At 49.4% G+C, this 12,430-nt stretch overlaps 1 protein-coding gene across 1 annotated transcript in view; it reads right to left on the bottom strand.

Annotated features, from left to right (window-relative positions):
• Positions 1-7,076: 7,076 nt before the first annotated feature.
• The window catches only part of TNFAIP8L3 (TNF alpha induced protein 8 like 3), a 36,061-nt gene continuing 30,707 nt past the window's right edge, over positions 7,077-12,430 (bottom strand). The window contains exon 2 of the mRNA XM_036116614.2: positions 7,077-8,579. Within this exon, the coding sequence (XP_035972507.1) occupies positions 8,017-8,579 (563 nt within the window). The 3' untranslated portion in view covers positions 7,077-8,016. The remainder of the gene's footprint in view (positions 8,580-12,430) is intronic.

Below are 12,430 nucleotides of genomic sequence, written 5' to 3'. Positions count from 1 at the left end.
GGACCACCAAAGGGGTTGGGTAGCCCTGATCAACTTGCAACCATGTGGGACCAGATGTCGATGTGCCGGGGAGCCTCTCCCTGTGTCTCTGTGTGCCCTGGCTCCCTTCTTCCTTCCTGTCTGGGAGTCCTGTGGATGGCTGGTCTGAGCCCACACTGCACTTTAAGGTCACTTCTCCATGAGCTGGAAGAAAGGCAGGTCTTTCTGCTCTCTTTACCTCCAGCTTCCAGAAGAACCCTGCCCCTCACCAGCATTTCCAGAGGGGGCCTTGGAAAAAGGGCCCGAGAGGGGCCTAGCAGAGGATGCCATCTTTAATGTGCCTTCTTCTTGGAGCAACTGGACCAAATATAATTCTGGAAATTACATTTCCAGATCAGCATCCCAGGTCATTTTCCTTAGACAAAAATTTTCAGAGAGCCACCTTAGAAGGTAACTCATTAATTGAGAGATGAAATAGAAAAAAAACATGGCAAATGCAAAACTCACAGCGTGGCCAGGACAGCATGGGTCGCCTCCTGCCACCTTCCCCACAGTTCCCGTGGCTCTCGGCATTGGAGCGAACGGATGGTGTCCACTGCAGTGAAGACAGTGGTCCTTCTGGCCCTTGCAGCCGGTGAGGACAGGGCTTGTGATAGCCCCAGGTGATGGTGTACAAGAGAACAGCAAGTGTCCCGGGGGGCCGCGTGGACACAAAGGGAGAATGTGAGGGACTCAGTCTCAAAGCTGCAAGAGGTAGGAGGGAAAAACACATCCTCTGAGAAGCAGAGATGCAAAGGATGGCAAGTCGAGCCTTCTATACTGGGGTCAGCGAACTACGTGTACTAAAAACCACCAGGGAGTTTGTTCATAATGCAGAGATTTGGCTCAGGTAGTTTTGGGGGGGGGTGGACTGTGCATTTTTAAAGGAACCATTCCCTGACCCCGGGAATTCTGATGCAGGTGGTTCGGGGTCCATGTTGAGGCCCTCTGCCCCACATGATACCCGAGCTCCTTCTGTGGCACCCCCAGCACATGGCCATCGACTCGGCATCCAGTGCTGGGGCAGCGAAAGGACGAGGGAGCTGCCAACTGCAGGCGTCCTGACAGCCTGCCATCCTCACGCTTAGCCGGATCCAGCTCCCCACGGAGGCCACCCGTCAGGAGGCTGCCGAGGCTTGTTCTCACGGGAACAGCACAGATGACGCTTGAGGCTCAACCTGGTTCTGCACAACGAGTCTCAGTCACGCAGGCCACTGGGATGTGCTTGCTCCAAATCTCTGACCATCGTGCACTTTCGATATTGAGAAACTATTATTGTGAAAATGGGCAGGGGAAGAGCAACTTCTTTATTGCTCGTGAGGCCCGAGTGGGGGAGGGAGGTGATAGCTAGAGGACCAGGTTTCCTTCTGTGGGGGTGAAAATATTCTAAAATTGTGCACTTCTGGTTGCACGCATCTGTGGATATACCCCAGTCCACTGAATTGTGCACTTTAAATGGGTGAATAATATGTTTTATGAATTATATCTTAATAAAGCTGTTTAAAGAAAAAGTTCATTACACCAGGGGGCATAAAATACACTCTCTACAGACGCTAAAGATGTTTCAAAGAGGGGTGCCTGGGTGGCTCAGTCATTAAGCATCTGCCTTCGGCTCAGGTCATGATCCCAGAGTCCTGGGATCGAGCCCCGCATCGGGCTCCCTGCTTGGCGGGAAGCCTGCTTCTCCCTCTCCCACTCCCCCTGCTTGTGTTCCCTCTCTGGCTGTGTCTCTCTCAAATCAATAAATAAAATCTTTTAAAAAAAATGTTTCAAAGATGTTTCAAAAATACACTCTCTACAGACACATGTTAAAGATGTTTCACTATTTGTATATACGAATATAGTGTTATTTCAGTGACACAGTGTGTTTACCACATAGAGGGAAATAGATTTTTACCAATCAAGGGGAAAAAAAGATCTAAGAACTCCATAAAATCTCATTTGTTGGGGGAATGGCTTTATTTATATACTTTAAAATAATTCTGATAATTACCTATGATATTTGACTCAAATCAGTAATGACTTATTTACGACTTTGCTTAGTACCCTGTTATCTCTACAGAGATACATTACTGAGTCTGACACAGCTCAGTTTGAAATGTATGTCTCAGTAGATGGTTGGTCCTGACATTGAATCCCAGTGGGCCCCAGCTAAGCTGCTGACTGATTGGCTTTCTACCTCAGCTCACATTGTTCCATTCTCTGGTCCTTATGGAGTCCTAATTTTTTAAAAAAGATTTATTTATTTAAGAGAGGGAGAGAGAAAGAGAGAATACCAGCGGGAGGAGCAGAGGGAGAGAATCTCAAGCAGACTCCATGCTGAGTGTGGAACCCGGCATGGGACTCGATCCCAGGACCCTGAGACCATGACCTGAGCCAAAACCAAGGGTCGGATGCCTAACCGACAGCCATGCAGGTGCCCCTGGAGTCCTAATTTTACCTTGCATTTTCTAGCTTAAAGCTTTTCCTTTCTAAGATCATGAACTTCTATCTATGATCGAAAGTCCTGAAGGGGATCATTGAGTCATTTCTCAGTCTGTGTGGAAGCTATTGCTTCATTTCACTAATGACTAGTTTCCCTTCTAAGAACCATACAAGGAAAAAGTGCCCAGAGCTTCTCTCCTACGATGCTCAGAACACAGAACTATGGAACGAGAAGGATTCTTAGTGATCCTGGGCAGCTCTATGTTCACGGGCCGAGGGAGGCGAAGTGCAAGGAAGTCACCAGGTAGCAGGTGAGCCGAGACTAAACCTTCTGACTCATGGCTCGTCCCATGTTCTACACTTTGCACTGCCTAGGAAAGCCACAAAGAAAACAAACCCCCGGATACCTGTCTCCCCCAAACCAAACCCACCATCTAGTTCTAAAATCAAGTTGTAGCTGTTTCTGAACCACCAAGCAGGGGCTGCCCCATCCCACCACTGAAGGAGTAAGACCTTCTCCGCAGGGAAACGCAGCTCTGGGAGGCAGAAGGAACCCAGTCACACAGAGAGAAACAGCCCACAGGCTCCTCCTTCCCAAGTGACAGAGCCTGGAAGAGTGCTTTTCTCCCTCCACAACACAACGGATTGCCGCTCCCCGGCTAGCCTCCAGCATCCACTCCGTGCCAAGCTCTGGCTTCCATCCAGCCCCTCCTCGGGAGCCAAACCCCAGACTCTCTTGTCCTAGGAACTGGTCCAGAAGGGCTTTGGCAGTCGGCAAGGAGGAGCTTTATACCACAGCCTGGGGGGCCGGCTGCCCAAGCTCTGGCTGCCTGGGTGGGTGGCTGGGACCCCTACTCTGCAGAGCCCTGCCCCAGCACTGCAAAAGAAGGGCAAAGAAGGGAAATGACAGGTTAGTAGCAGCACTGAGGGGCTTTTGGGGGGTAGGGGAGTGAGCGATAGCTTGCTCTGGCTGGTTCCTTCTTCTGGGTGCGGAGGAGTGCGATGACACCAGTACCTGAGTGCCATGTGCTTTCTTCTTAAGTTTAGCCAAGGAGTTAGCTCCTGGGCTCCCAGAGCTGCGCACCCTCTTCACGCCTGGGATTCTGCGTTCTAGCAAAGCTGGCGCTGGGATAGAATTTGAGGGGGTGCAGGCAACTTCTCTGTGCCCTTCCTTGGAGGGAGCAGTGCCTGTGGTCTCTAGTGATGGCCTCTCTTGGACCTTGGAGTTTCATTATTAGGATTGCCGGGAGGGGTTGGCCAATTCTTTGGTTTCTATGTGGTAGATTTTCCTGGCCAGTTTCAAAGGGCAGGCAGGACATGTGGGAGCCCGCCTCTTCCTGCAGCCCGTCGCTGTGTCCCTCAACCGTTGTAAGGCACCGTCGAGGACAAGGCGGCACTTTCGTATGTTAACATTTCTCAAAATCAAAAACCCATGGACCCCGAAGACCTACAGACCCACTGCAGAAGTACATTCAGTTAAATTCTTGATCATTCGGCATGAATGACACTGTAAGCACCAAGATAAACATCCTCCAGCTATAAAGTCTCTTCCCCACGAGATTCAGAAGGTACTTACATTGATGTCATTTGAGAAAAAAAAAGTTGCCAGAATGAACAAAAATCCCAAACTCCCTTTAGAACTCATGGCCTCTTCCCTCTCCCCTGCTACCACGCCTTCTTTCCCCGCGCCCCTGCCAGAACTCTCGGGGACTCCTAGATGCCGTTTTGAGGAATGGGTTGTAGAAGAGTCTTCCCCCTAACAGTAAAAAAACCTCCCTCTAAGGAAAGAGCAGGAGGTGGGTCTGGTCTGTGGCCCCCACAGCACAGTCAGACTAGATAAGGGAAACTGGTCACGCAATTTGGAGTTGGGAGGGCCTTGGGGACCTCTCCTTCAAGGCCATCTGATTCAGGACTCTGTTGTCAAGCTCCCTGTCCATTACTGGACAGCTCCTGCTAATGCAGTGTTCTCACAGCCAAAGTTAGCTGACCTAGAATTTTCACTGATTGGTTGTGCTCTTGACACCTGAGACCCTACTGAATTAAAAAACAAAACCACCCCCAAAGATGATGGGGCAGGGGGCACACAGGCCTGATTTGAGCTTTTTTTTTTTTTTTAAGATTTTATTTATTTATTTGACAGAGAGAGAGAGAGACAGTGAGAGAGGGAACACAAGCAGGGGGAGTGAGAGAGGGAGAAGCAGGCTCCCCGCCGAGCAGGGAGCCCGATGCGGGGCTCGATCCCAGGACCCTGGGATCATGACCTGAGCCGAAGGCAGACGCTTAACTGACTGAGCCACCCAGGCGCCCTGCGCTCGCTCGCTCTCTTTTTTTTTTTAAATATAAATGGATGTAAGAAGTTCATTGAGGAGCCAATGAATGTACTGATTTGCTTCTGAAGAATGTACAGATGGGGGAGGTGGGAGTTTGGAGGAGAAGCACAGATGGAGGAGTCTTTTCATTTTGATTCGTCACTGAGCAGAGACCCGGAGGTGCCGAGGGTGCCGAGACTCACCAGATGCAAACCCAGGGAGGGCGACATGGACACACGGCAGGCCCAGCCGGCAGGAAGTGTGTTTCCGCAGGGCTCAGACGCCTGAGGAAGGACACACAACCAGGGATGGGGGATTTCAGCCCCAGGCCGCGGTCCTCCCAGGCGACAGACCTGGGTGCTCACAGATGGCTGAAGACCTAGGGATGTTTCCCGATGACGGAGGCAGACCGCTCCTGCCACCCCCACTCTTAAAGAATGAGTGTCGTCTGCGCCCTTGCTGCTGAGCCAGGCACTGCTCTCTGAAGTGCACGCCGGGCCTTGCTCAGTGGAGTGATTTTGTCCTGCCACTTCTCTTGAAATCTGTGTTCTTTTTGGTGCCACCTGAAGGCAGATATTCTAACTTCCTCATTGAAAATTTTGTAGAGTTCTGAGCACAAATGCACATCTACAGAGCCCTGTTTTGGAAAGCATCTAGCATCTGCTGGTCTCTGTCATATATATATTTTTTTTTTCAGCCAAAACAGCCTTTCAGGGACACAGAGTGATGTGGGTAGAGTCCTTAGGATAAATCAATAATGTGATTCTTTTTTTGGTTCACTAGATTATTCTGTAAAGTGTTTGAAATTTGTAAGCTTTTTCGCTGGCTGATGAAACTTGATAATCACTTGAGTTTATATGCCAATGGTTATGTTTAAAATGTACACATGGGATTGACTTGGGCTATTTTTAGAGGCATGTGGGTTACTTGGGCCCGGGTAGCCCACTCTCCCTGGGTACTGTTGATAAGCTTGAGATACACCCAACTGGCCACACACTAGAGAGCCCCTTGGCTGCCTCAGTGGGGGCGGTCTAAGGCAGTAGAACAGATTTTGGTCTACACTCTGCTTTTGCACTCACTGAGACGTGCTGGTGGAAGTGCTGGTCCTTCTCTGATGAGAACAAGGAGGACCCAGTTTCCTTAGGGACTCAATGGACTGTCAGAAACTGATGTGTGTGGTGGCCTGTGGAGTGGGGAGAACCTGGGGACCCCGCCTTCTTCCCTGCTGTTTCTCAGATGGACAGAAGATAGTCCCACCCAGTCCTGGTGGGTCTGAATTCTCCGGGTAGCTGCTTAGTGAAAAAAGGACCTGCTGCTTCTAGAACCATCTCTCAAACTAGGAAGGAGTCCTTAATCAGACGAGTACACCAAGGCAGGCATTGAGGACACCATGTGAAAAATCAGCTATTGCTGGGCTGCTTGCTGTCTAGTGGGCGACTGGGAAGGGAGGAGCCTGTCAGCTGCAGCTTCCATTGCCGGGACGACCCCCCCAGCCCACATGAGCACAGGGCATCAACGTTCAGTCCTCACGTCTGCGAGGGGGGGCTGGGGCTGACTGACCTGGTCCCTCTTCCCTCCTGGACATCCTTCCTATGAACTAATTTTTATTTTGTTTTTTAAAATTTATCTATTCAAGAGAGAGAGCGGAAGTGAGCATGAGCTGCGGGGAGGAGCAGAGGGAGAAGCAGACTCCCCGTGGAGCAGGGAGCCCGACGCAGGGCTGGATCCCAGGACCCTGAGATCACGACCTGAGCTGAAGGCAGACGCTTACCCGCCTGAGCCACCCAGGCGCCCCTCGTATGAACTACTTTTGAGTGCTGGCAGCTGAAGAACTTAACTGATGGTTTGCACTCATGTTGACATGAGGCTGCATGGCCACTGGAGGCTCACAGGATGTCGCCTCACAGCCTCCCACAAACCGTTTTCTGAAGGGCTGAGCCAGGGGCTGAGCTAATGTGGTATTCTGACATTATCAGCAGGTACAAGAAGCGGAGTGGGATGGAAGGTGATGCAGGAAGCAAGTCTCCTAACGTGGTGTCCTGCAGACAACATGAGAAGGCACACAATACCCTGTCCTGATGTTTGTGAAGAGCTGACAAAAATATGTCAGAAGCCACAGCGTGAAAGCGGGGCTGGGAGCTGGTCGGAGAAGGCGGCCACATGTCCGTGAGCGAGCTGGCCATGCCCCCCTTCTCGCTCCCTCCCCCCCGCCCCCCGCAGAGTCTGAGTGTCCTGCTCGGCATTGTCTGCCTTTCAATCCCATTGTTCTTAACACTGTATCTAACTCCAAGGCATCTTATTTTGGAATCACAACTCCAAAACCTCTTGTTTGAAGGGTAGTTTCAATTTATTGATGAACCAAAGAAACTAGCACAATGGGACTGTGAAAGGCCAGGAGAGAGGGATAGGGGTTCGTTCTGCCCGCTCTCCCGCGCTGCCGGGATGCGCCCTCCCGCACCTCAGGGGCAGCGCCCCTCGGAGGGGGAGGCCGGGCCTGCAGGGGGCACAGTTCTCTGCCCCTGTGTCAGGCGTGGGAAACTCTCCACACCTCCACCCCGCTGGAAAGACTCCCTCTGCAGGATCATAAACCTGCACCTGGGACCTAAAAAACACAGCTCTTGGAAAAGAGTTTTCCAGTCTGCAGCTATGCTTTTTCATACCTTTGTATTCATTTGTGTCTGAAACAGCACGTCTGGAGACAGACTGTAAACCTGGCCCACTAGATACTGATATTCTTTTCTTCTCTGCTGCATAGTAGTCTAGATCCAGCTGGGTCCCTCTCACACTCCAAAGAGAAAATAATAAGACCTTACGTTAGAGTTTTCAAAAGCGTGAACGTACGTTGCCTCATTTGAACCTGCGAGTAGCCCTGGGAGGGAGGCAGGCGGGCATCGTGGTCCCAGGGTCCCGAGGATGGCTGGACTGGTGAAGCCGGGAGCCAGATCCATGTCCTCCAACTCCTGGTCCAGGGCTCCTTCCACTCCACAGGATGAAGCGAGCTCACCTTGATGAGCACAGCAGCCTTCTGCTGAGAAGGGATGATGTGTCCTTCGGGCTGGCGGACCAAGGTGCCTGGAGGCACAGAGCTCGTCAGTGGGCTCAGGGGAGAAACACACCTGAGTGAAATCTGACATCAACAGCAGACGGGTAACTAGGGCAGGACACGGGCATCTTGGACGAGGGTTTCCTCTTTTCTGGATTCTAACCTGGACCACACCAGGTGCTGTAGCTGGAACTCAGCAAAGTCCAGGAGGAGAGAAGGCATTCAGAGGACTTTCTCATCTAGCAATTTATGGATTCCTTCACACATTCTCTTGAGGTTGGGCCGGCAGTCTCCGTCCAGACTATACAGGGTGGAGAGGAACTCCACGTCAGCAAAGTGGTTGAAGACGTGGTTGATGCGCCCGTGGGTCCGGGGCGTCAGGTGTCGCTGTACCAGTTCGTGCACCAGGTCCTTGCACTCGTGCAGGAGCTTGGAGAGCACGTTCCTGTCGAAGGTGTATTCCACCTCATAGAAGCTGACGATGGTCATGGCCGTCTGGTTCAGCTTCTTCCTGAGCTTCTCCACGATGACCACCTCGTCCTGGCTGAACTGGTTGTGCCGGTAGAGTATTCCGATTTTGATCGCCACCTTGATCAAGTCTTTCATGATCTTGTGGGCTTCCTTCTTGTTGTGGGTGTGCTCTCTGGTGACTTTGTAGAGCTCATCGAAGATCTCACTGCTGGTGTCATCAATCAACATGTTCGCCATGGTTTTGCTGGCGATTTTGCTCAGGATCTTCTTCTGGGCTTGAAGGGCAAGGCTCTTTGAACTAAAAACGTCGGGACCTATCGTGAGGAAAGAGAGAAAAGTTATAGAAATATGAGAACCATTTATTATGTTTCTACAAGTGAAACACACTAATTTGAACCTACGTTCCTAGAGCAAAAACTCATGCCTTTATATCCCACCGCTCCCTCACCAAACTCCACCAAAGCCTGGGATTGCTCCACTGTCCTCTCCACATACCATGCTTGTTTGCCCTCTTGAATCTTCTCAATCGCCCTCTTTCCTCTCTGGAAGGGGCCTCCTCTTCTCCGGGCCAAATCTCACCTTTCCAGACCTACTTCATGCACGATGGCTTCCTGACCCTATTAGCTCACAGAGAACCCCACCATTCAGTTGTGCAAATTACTGCTTGATGACAAGCATGTGGCACGAATACCAGCGCCACCCGCAGGGCGGACATACCCAGGCTGATCACGGCGGTCTTTCTGACTGAGTCTCAGAATCCATATTTTGAGTCTCAGGGGTCTTCTTTTTCACGTCTCATATCTTGGAAATTGGTATGTGTCTTACTGTCCCTGTTCCCAGGGGGCACTTGTGCTGTGGTTGTCTTTATCTATATGCAAGCAGTTTGCACAACAGGAGCCGGAGATTTGGGAGAAAAGTCAAGGGCACTCGGAGAAATATTGCCTCACCAACGCCCTCAGTTGGCATAGAGAACAGAAGGGCACCGTGTGCGAAACACACAGACAACTCCAAGTCAAAGATCCTTCAGACGAGTAGTGCCCTGAATGTGAAGCAGCTTAGAACAACCAAAGTCAACTGATGTCTCTTCTTTTCCACTTTATGAATGAACAAGAGTAACAGATGTTAAAAAACCCCCCACTAAGTAAGTCCAAAAGGATCCTTCAATAAGTATAAAGTTTCTAAGTAAAAAGAAAGCAGTCACTCACAGTTTAATTGGCAGCACATTGTTCTTTCTTAAGAGCACATAAAAGAGCCTCTTACAATTGACGGTGTCTTAGATTTGATGAACTACTCCATGAAGTCACCAATTAGCTAGAGCTGACATCAGAAACCCACTGGCCATCTCTCTACAGTATGCACACGTATTATTACTCTTCCAGAGGAGAGTCAGGTTGCCCGAGGACGGAGACAGTGTCTCCCACAGCACCCAGCTCCGTTCTGGGCACAGGGATGAAATGGTGTCTTCTAGGTAAGATACCAGAGAAACAGTGCAGAAGAAGAAGGTAGTAAAATACAGTGCAAATTTATATTAAAAAGTAGTTTTCCTTTGAGAACTAAAGACCCTTCTAGGATCCATAGAGACTGTATCCAGTGCTCTGTGGCCACAGGGAAGTGACAGATAGGACAGGCAGAGTGGACACGTGGCCATATATACCAGGTTCCACAAGCCTCACCTGGCTGCCCCACCTCATGTTCCACGTGCTCTGCCCACCCTGGACTCATTCGCTCGGTGGACAGTGATTAACACCCAGATGCTCAGGTCTCACAGACAGATTCAATAAACACTCCCACACAACTTAGACAAGGCTCATATGCACTCCCTCCACCCGCCTGCCCCCTCACAACGGGCCCCGCCTTGCTCCCTCAGCCCTGGGCCCTTCCAGGACAGTGTCTTCTGCTCTCAGGCTTCTAGCTGCTTCTCAGGCTGCCAGCTCTCTCTCTCAAGTCTGAAACCATAGAATGTTCAAGCAACTTTGCAGTCAAGTGACCCTGACATGGGCGGGATGTTCCCTTCAGTCGAGGTGCAAAGGAAACCAACAGCATGTCCTGACTCTTCTTTACCATGAGAAAGCCCAGACCTCCTGATTTATGCCCTCCAGTTTGTAGCAAAAAATACTTCTGCCCAGTCTGACCATCTGCTACGGTCACCAGACCTTTGTGTGAATGACCTCTGTTCCCCAAACATCAAATTCGTATTCCAGGGCACCTGGGTGGCTCAGTTGGTTAAGCTTCTGCCTTCGGCTCAGGTCATGATCCCAGGGTCCTGGAATTGAGCCCCGCATTGGGCTCCCTGCTCCTTGGGGAGCCTGCTTCTCCCTCTGCCTCTGCCTCTCTCTCTCTCTCATGAATAAATAAAATCTTAAAAAAATTCATATTCCAAAGACAAATATTTACAAGTATTGAGGATGCTCAGAAGACTGTGCTGTATGCTTAGAAAAAAAAAAAAAAAAAAAAAGAAGTCAATCCCACAGAAGAAGCTTCAAGACTTAAATAGTGGCCCTGCACTAAAATAGGTGTATGCCTACTCAGGTTATTATTCTGATGGGAACAATGGAATCTAGATGGATCTTTTCTAGAATATCTATATAAAAAAATGAGTCATTTCTTTGTAGATATAGCTCCTCCTAAAAGCTGCCTGAGAACGAGGTGCATTAAGAGGCTCTCTAGAAATGCAGCAAGCCCGGGCTGACACAGAAGCGACAGATCAAATGCATAGATGGCCACGAGAATGTACGCTCTGTGAGAGCCGGAACCTGTGTCTAAGCCCTACTGTGTGCCCGGTGCTTCACGCACTGGTGGCCCAGGGCAGGTGCTGGGGGAGGAAGGGAGTGCGGGCTGGCTCTGCGCCAGGTGTTTCTTGGTTCTCACTCTAACTGGTGGCTGAAGCTGCCATTTTTATCAAGCCTTCCTTCCTAGTCTTTTCCCCTCCCAACATTCTTCTCTCGACCAGTAGCTGTCACACCTTTTGCTCATATATTCCCATAAGAATTTTAAAAAATTACGTACCCTTGACGGCAAGTATTTTTCACCTTAAGGTTAAATAATTTGTTAATAGATATAATCTCTAGATATTATAAAGTATTTAAAAATTAGTCTGTTAAATCATTCTTTTAAATATGTCCAATATAACATAGCACTACGGTGATATAACACAAGCTCTTCTTTAAAAATTAGAAATGTTAGAGATGCCTGGGTGGCTCAGTGGGTTAAGCGTCTGCCTTCAGCTCAGGTCATGATCCCAGGGTCCTGGGATCGAGCCCCACCTTGGGCTCCCTGCTCAGCGGGGAACCTGCTTCTCCCTTTCCCTTTGCCTGCCACTCCCCCTGCTTGTACTCATTTTCTTTCTCTCTCTGTCAAATAAATAAAATCTTTAAAAAAAATTAGAAATGTTACATTGTTCTTTTCCCCCCCTTGAAATTGTATCTCTATTCCATGACACCCAGAGAATTTTAACTTAATATATTTTTATGCTTGAAAATGTTTTATTTGATCAATTCATCAAATTCTCTACAGCCAAAGGATGCATACAAATTGAAATTGAAATTAAAAGACGATTCCAGTGATCATAAATCTCCATGTCTTAAAACATTTCTTCTAGAGTGAGTTATTTTGGGGTACAATATAAAATATTAAAATGTTGATGGGGTGCCTGGGTGGCTCAGTCGGCTAAACATCTGCCTTCGGCTCGGGTCATGGTCCCAGCGTCCTGGGATCGAGCTCTGCATCGGGCTCCCTGCTCAGCGGGAAGCCTGCTTCTCCCTCTCCCACTCCCCCTGCTTGTGTTCCCTCTCTCGCTGTGTCTCTCTCTGTCAAATAAATAAATAAAATCTTTTAAAAAAATATTAAAATGTTGATAAACAGTAAACATAAAAAATAAATTTTTATTGGAGATGCACCTCCAAATGAGATGTGTAGGGGTGGGTTATGGCGTCTTGATTCAAAGAGGCACCACGAACACCAGAGCTTCACGTCCTCCCTGTGTCTGACCAGGAAGGTTCTGCACCCCAGGGTGATATATTTGTCCCAGTACGAGTCTTCATGGGTGAGAACTCTGACTAAAAACAGTGGAAAGGAGAGAGGTCCACCATGCTTTGACCTCAGGTTGTTTCTCAGGCAGGAAAGTGTAGAAAAGAGTATGTATTGAAGTGAGAAAGAGGAATTGGAT

Source organism: Halichoerus grypus, chromosome 8 (genome assembly GCF_964656455.1).
Source record: "Halichoerus grypus chromosome 8, mHalGry1.hap1.1, whole genome shotgun sequence".
NCBI classification, from domain to species: Eukaryota; Metazoa; Chordata; class Mammalia; order Carnivora; family Phocidae; genus Halichoerus; species Halichoerus grypus.
Note: the sequence above shows the minus strand (reverse complement) of the source record. Positions and strands in the feature narration are given on the sequence as shown.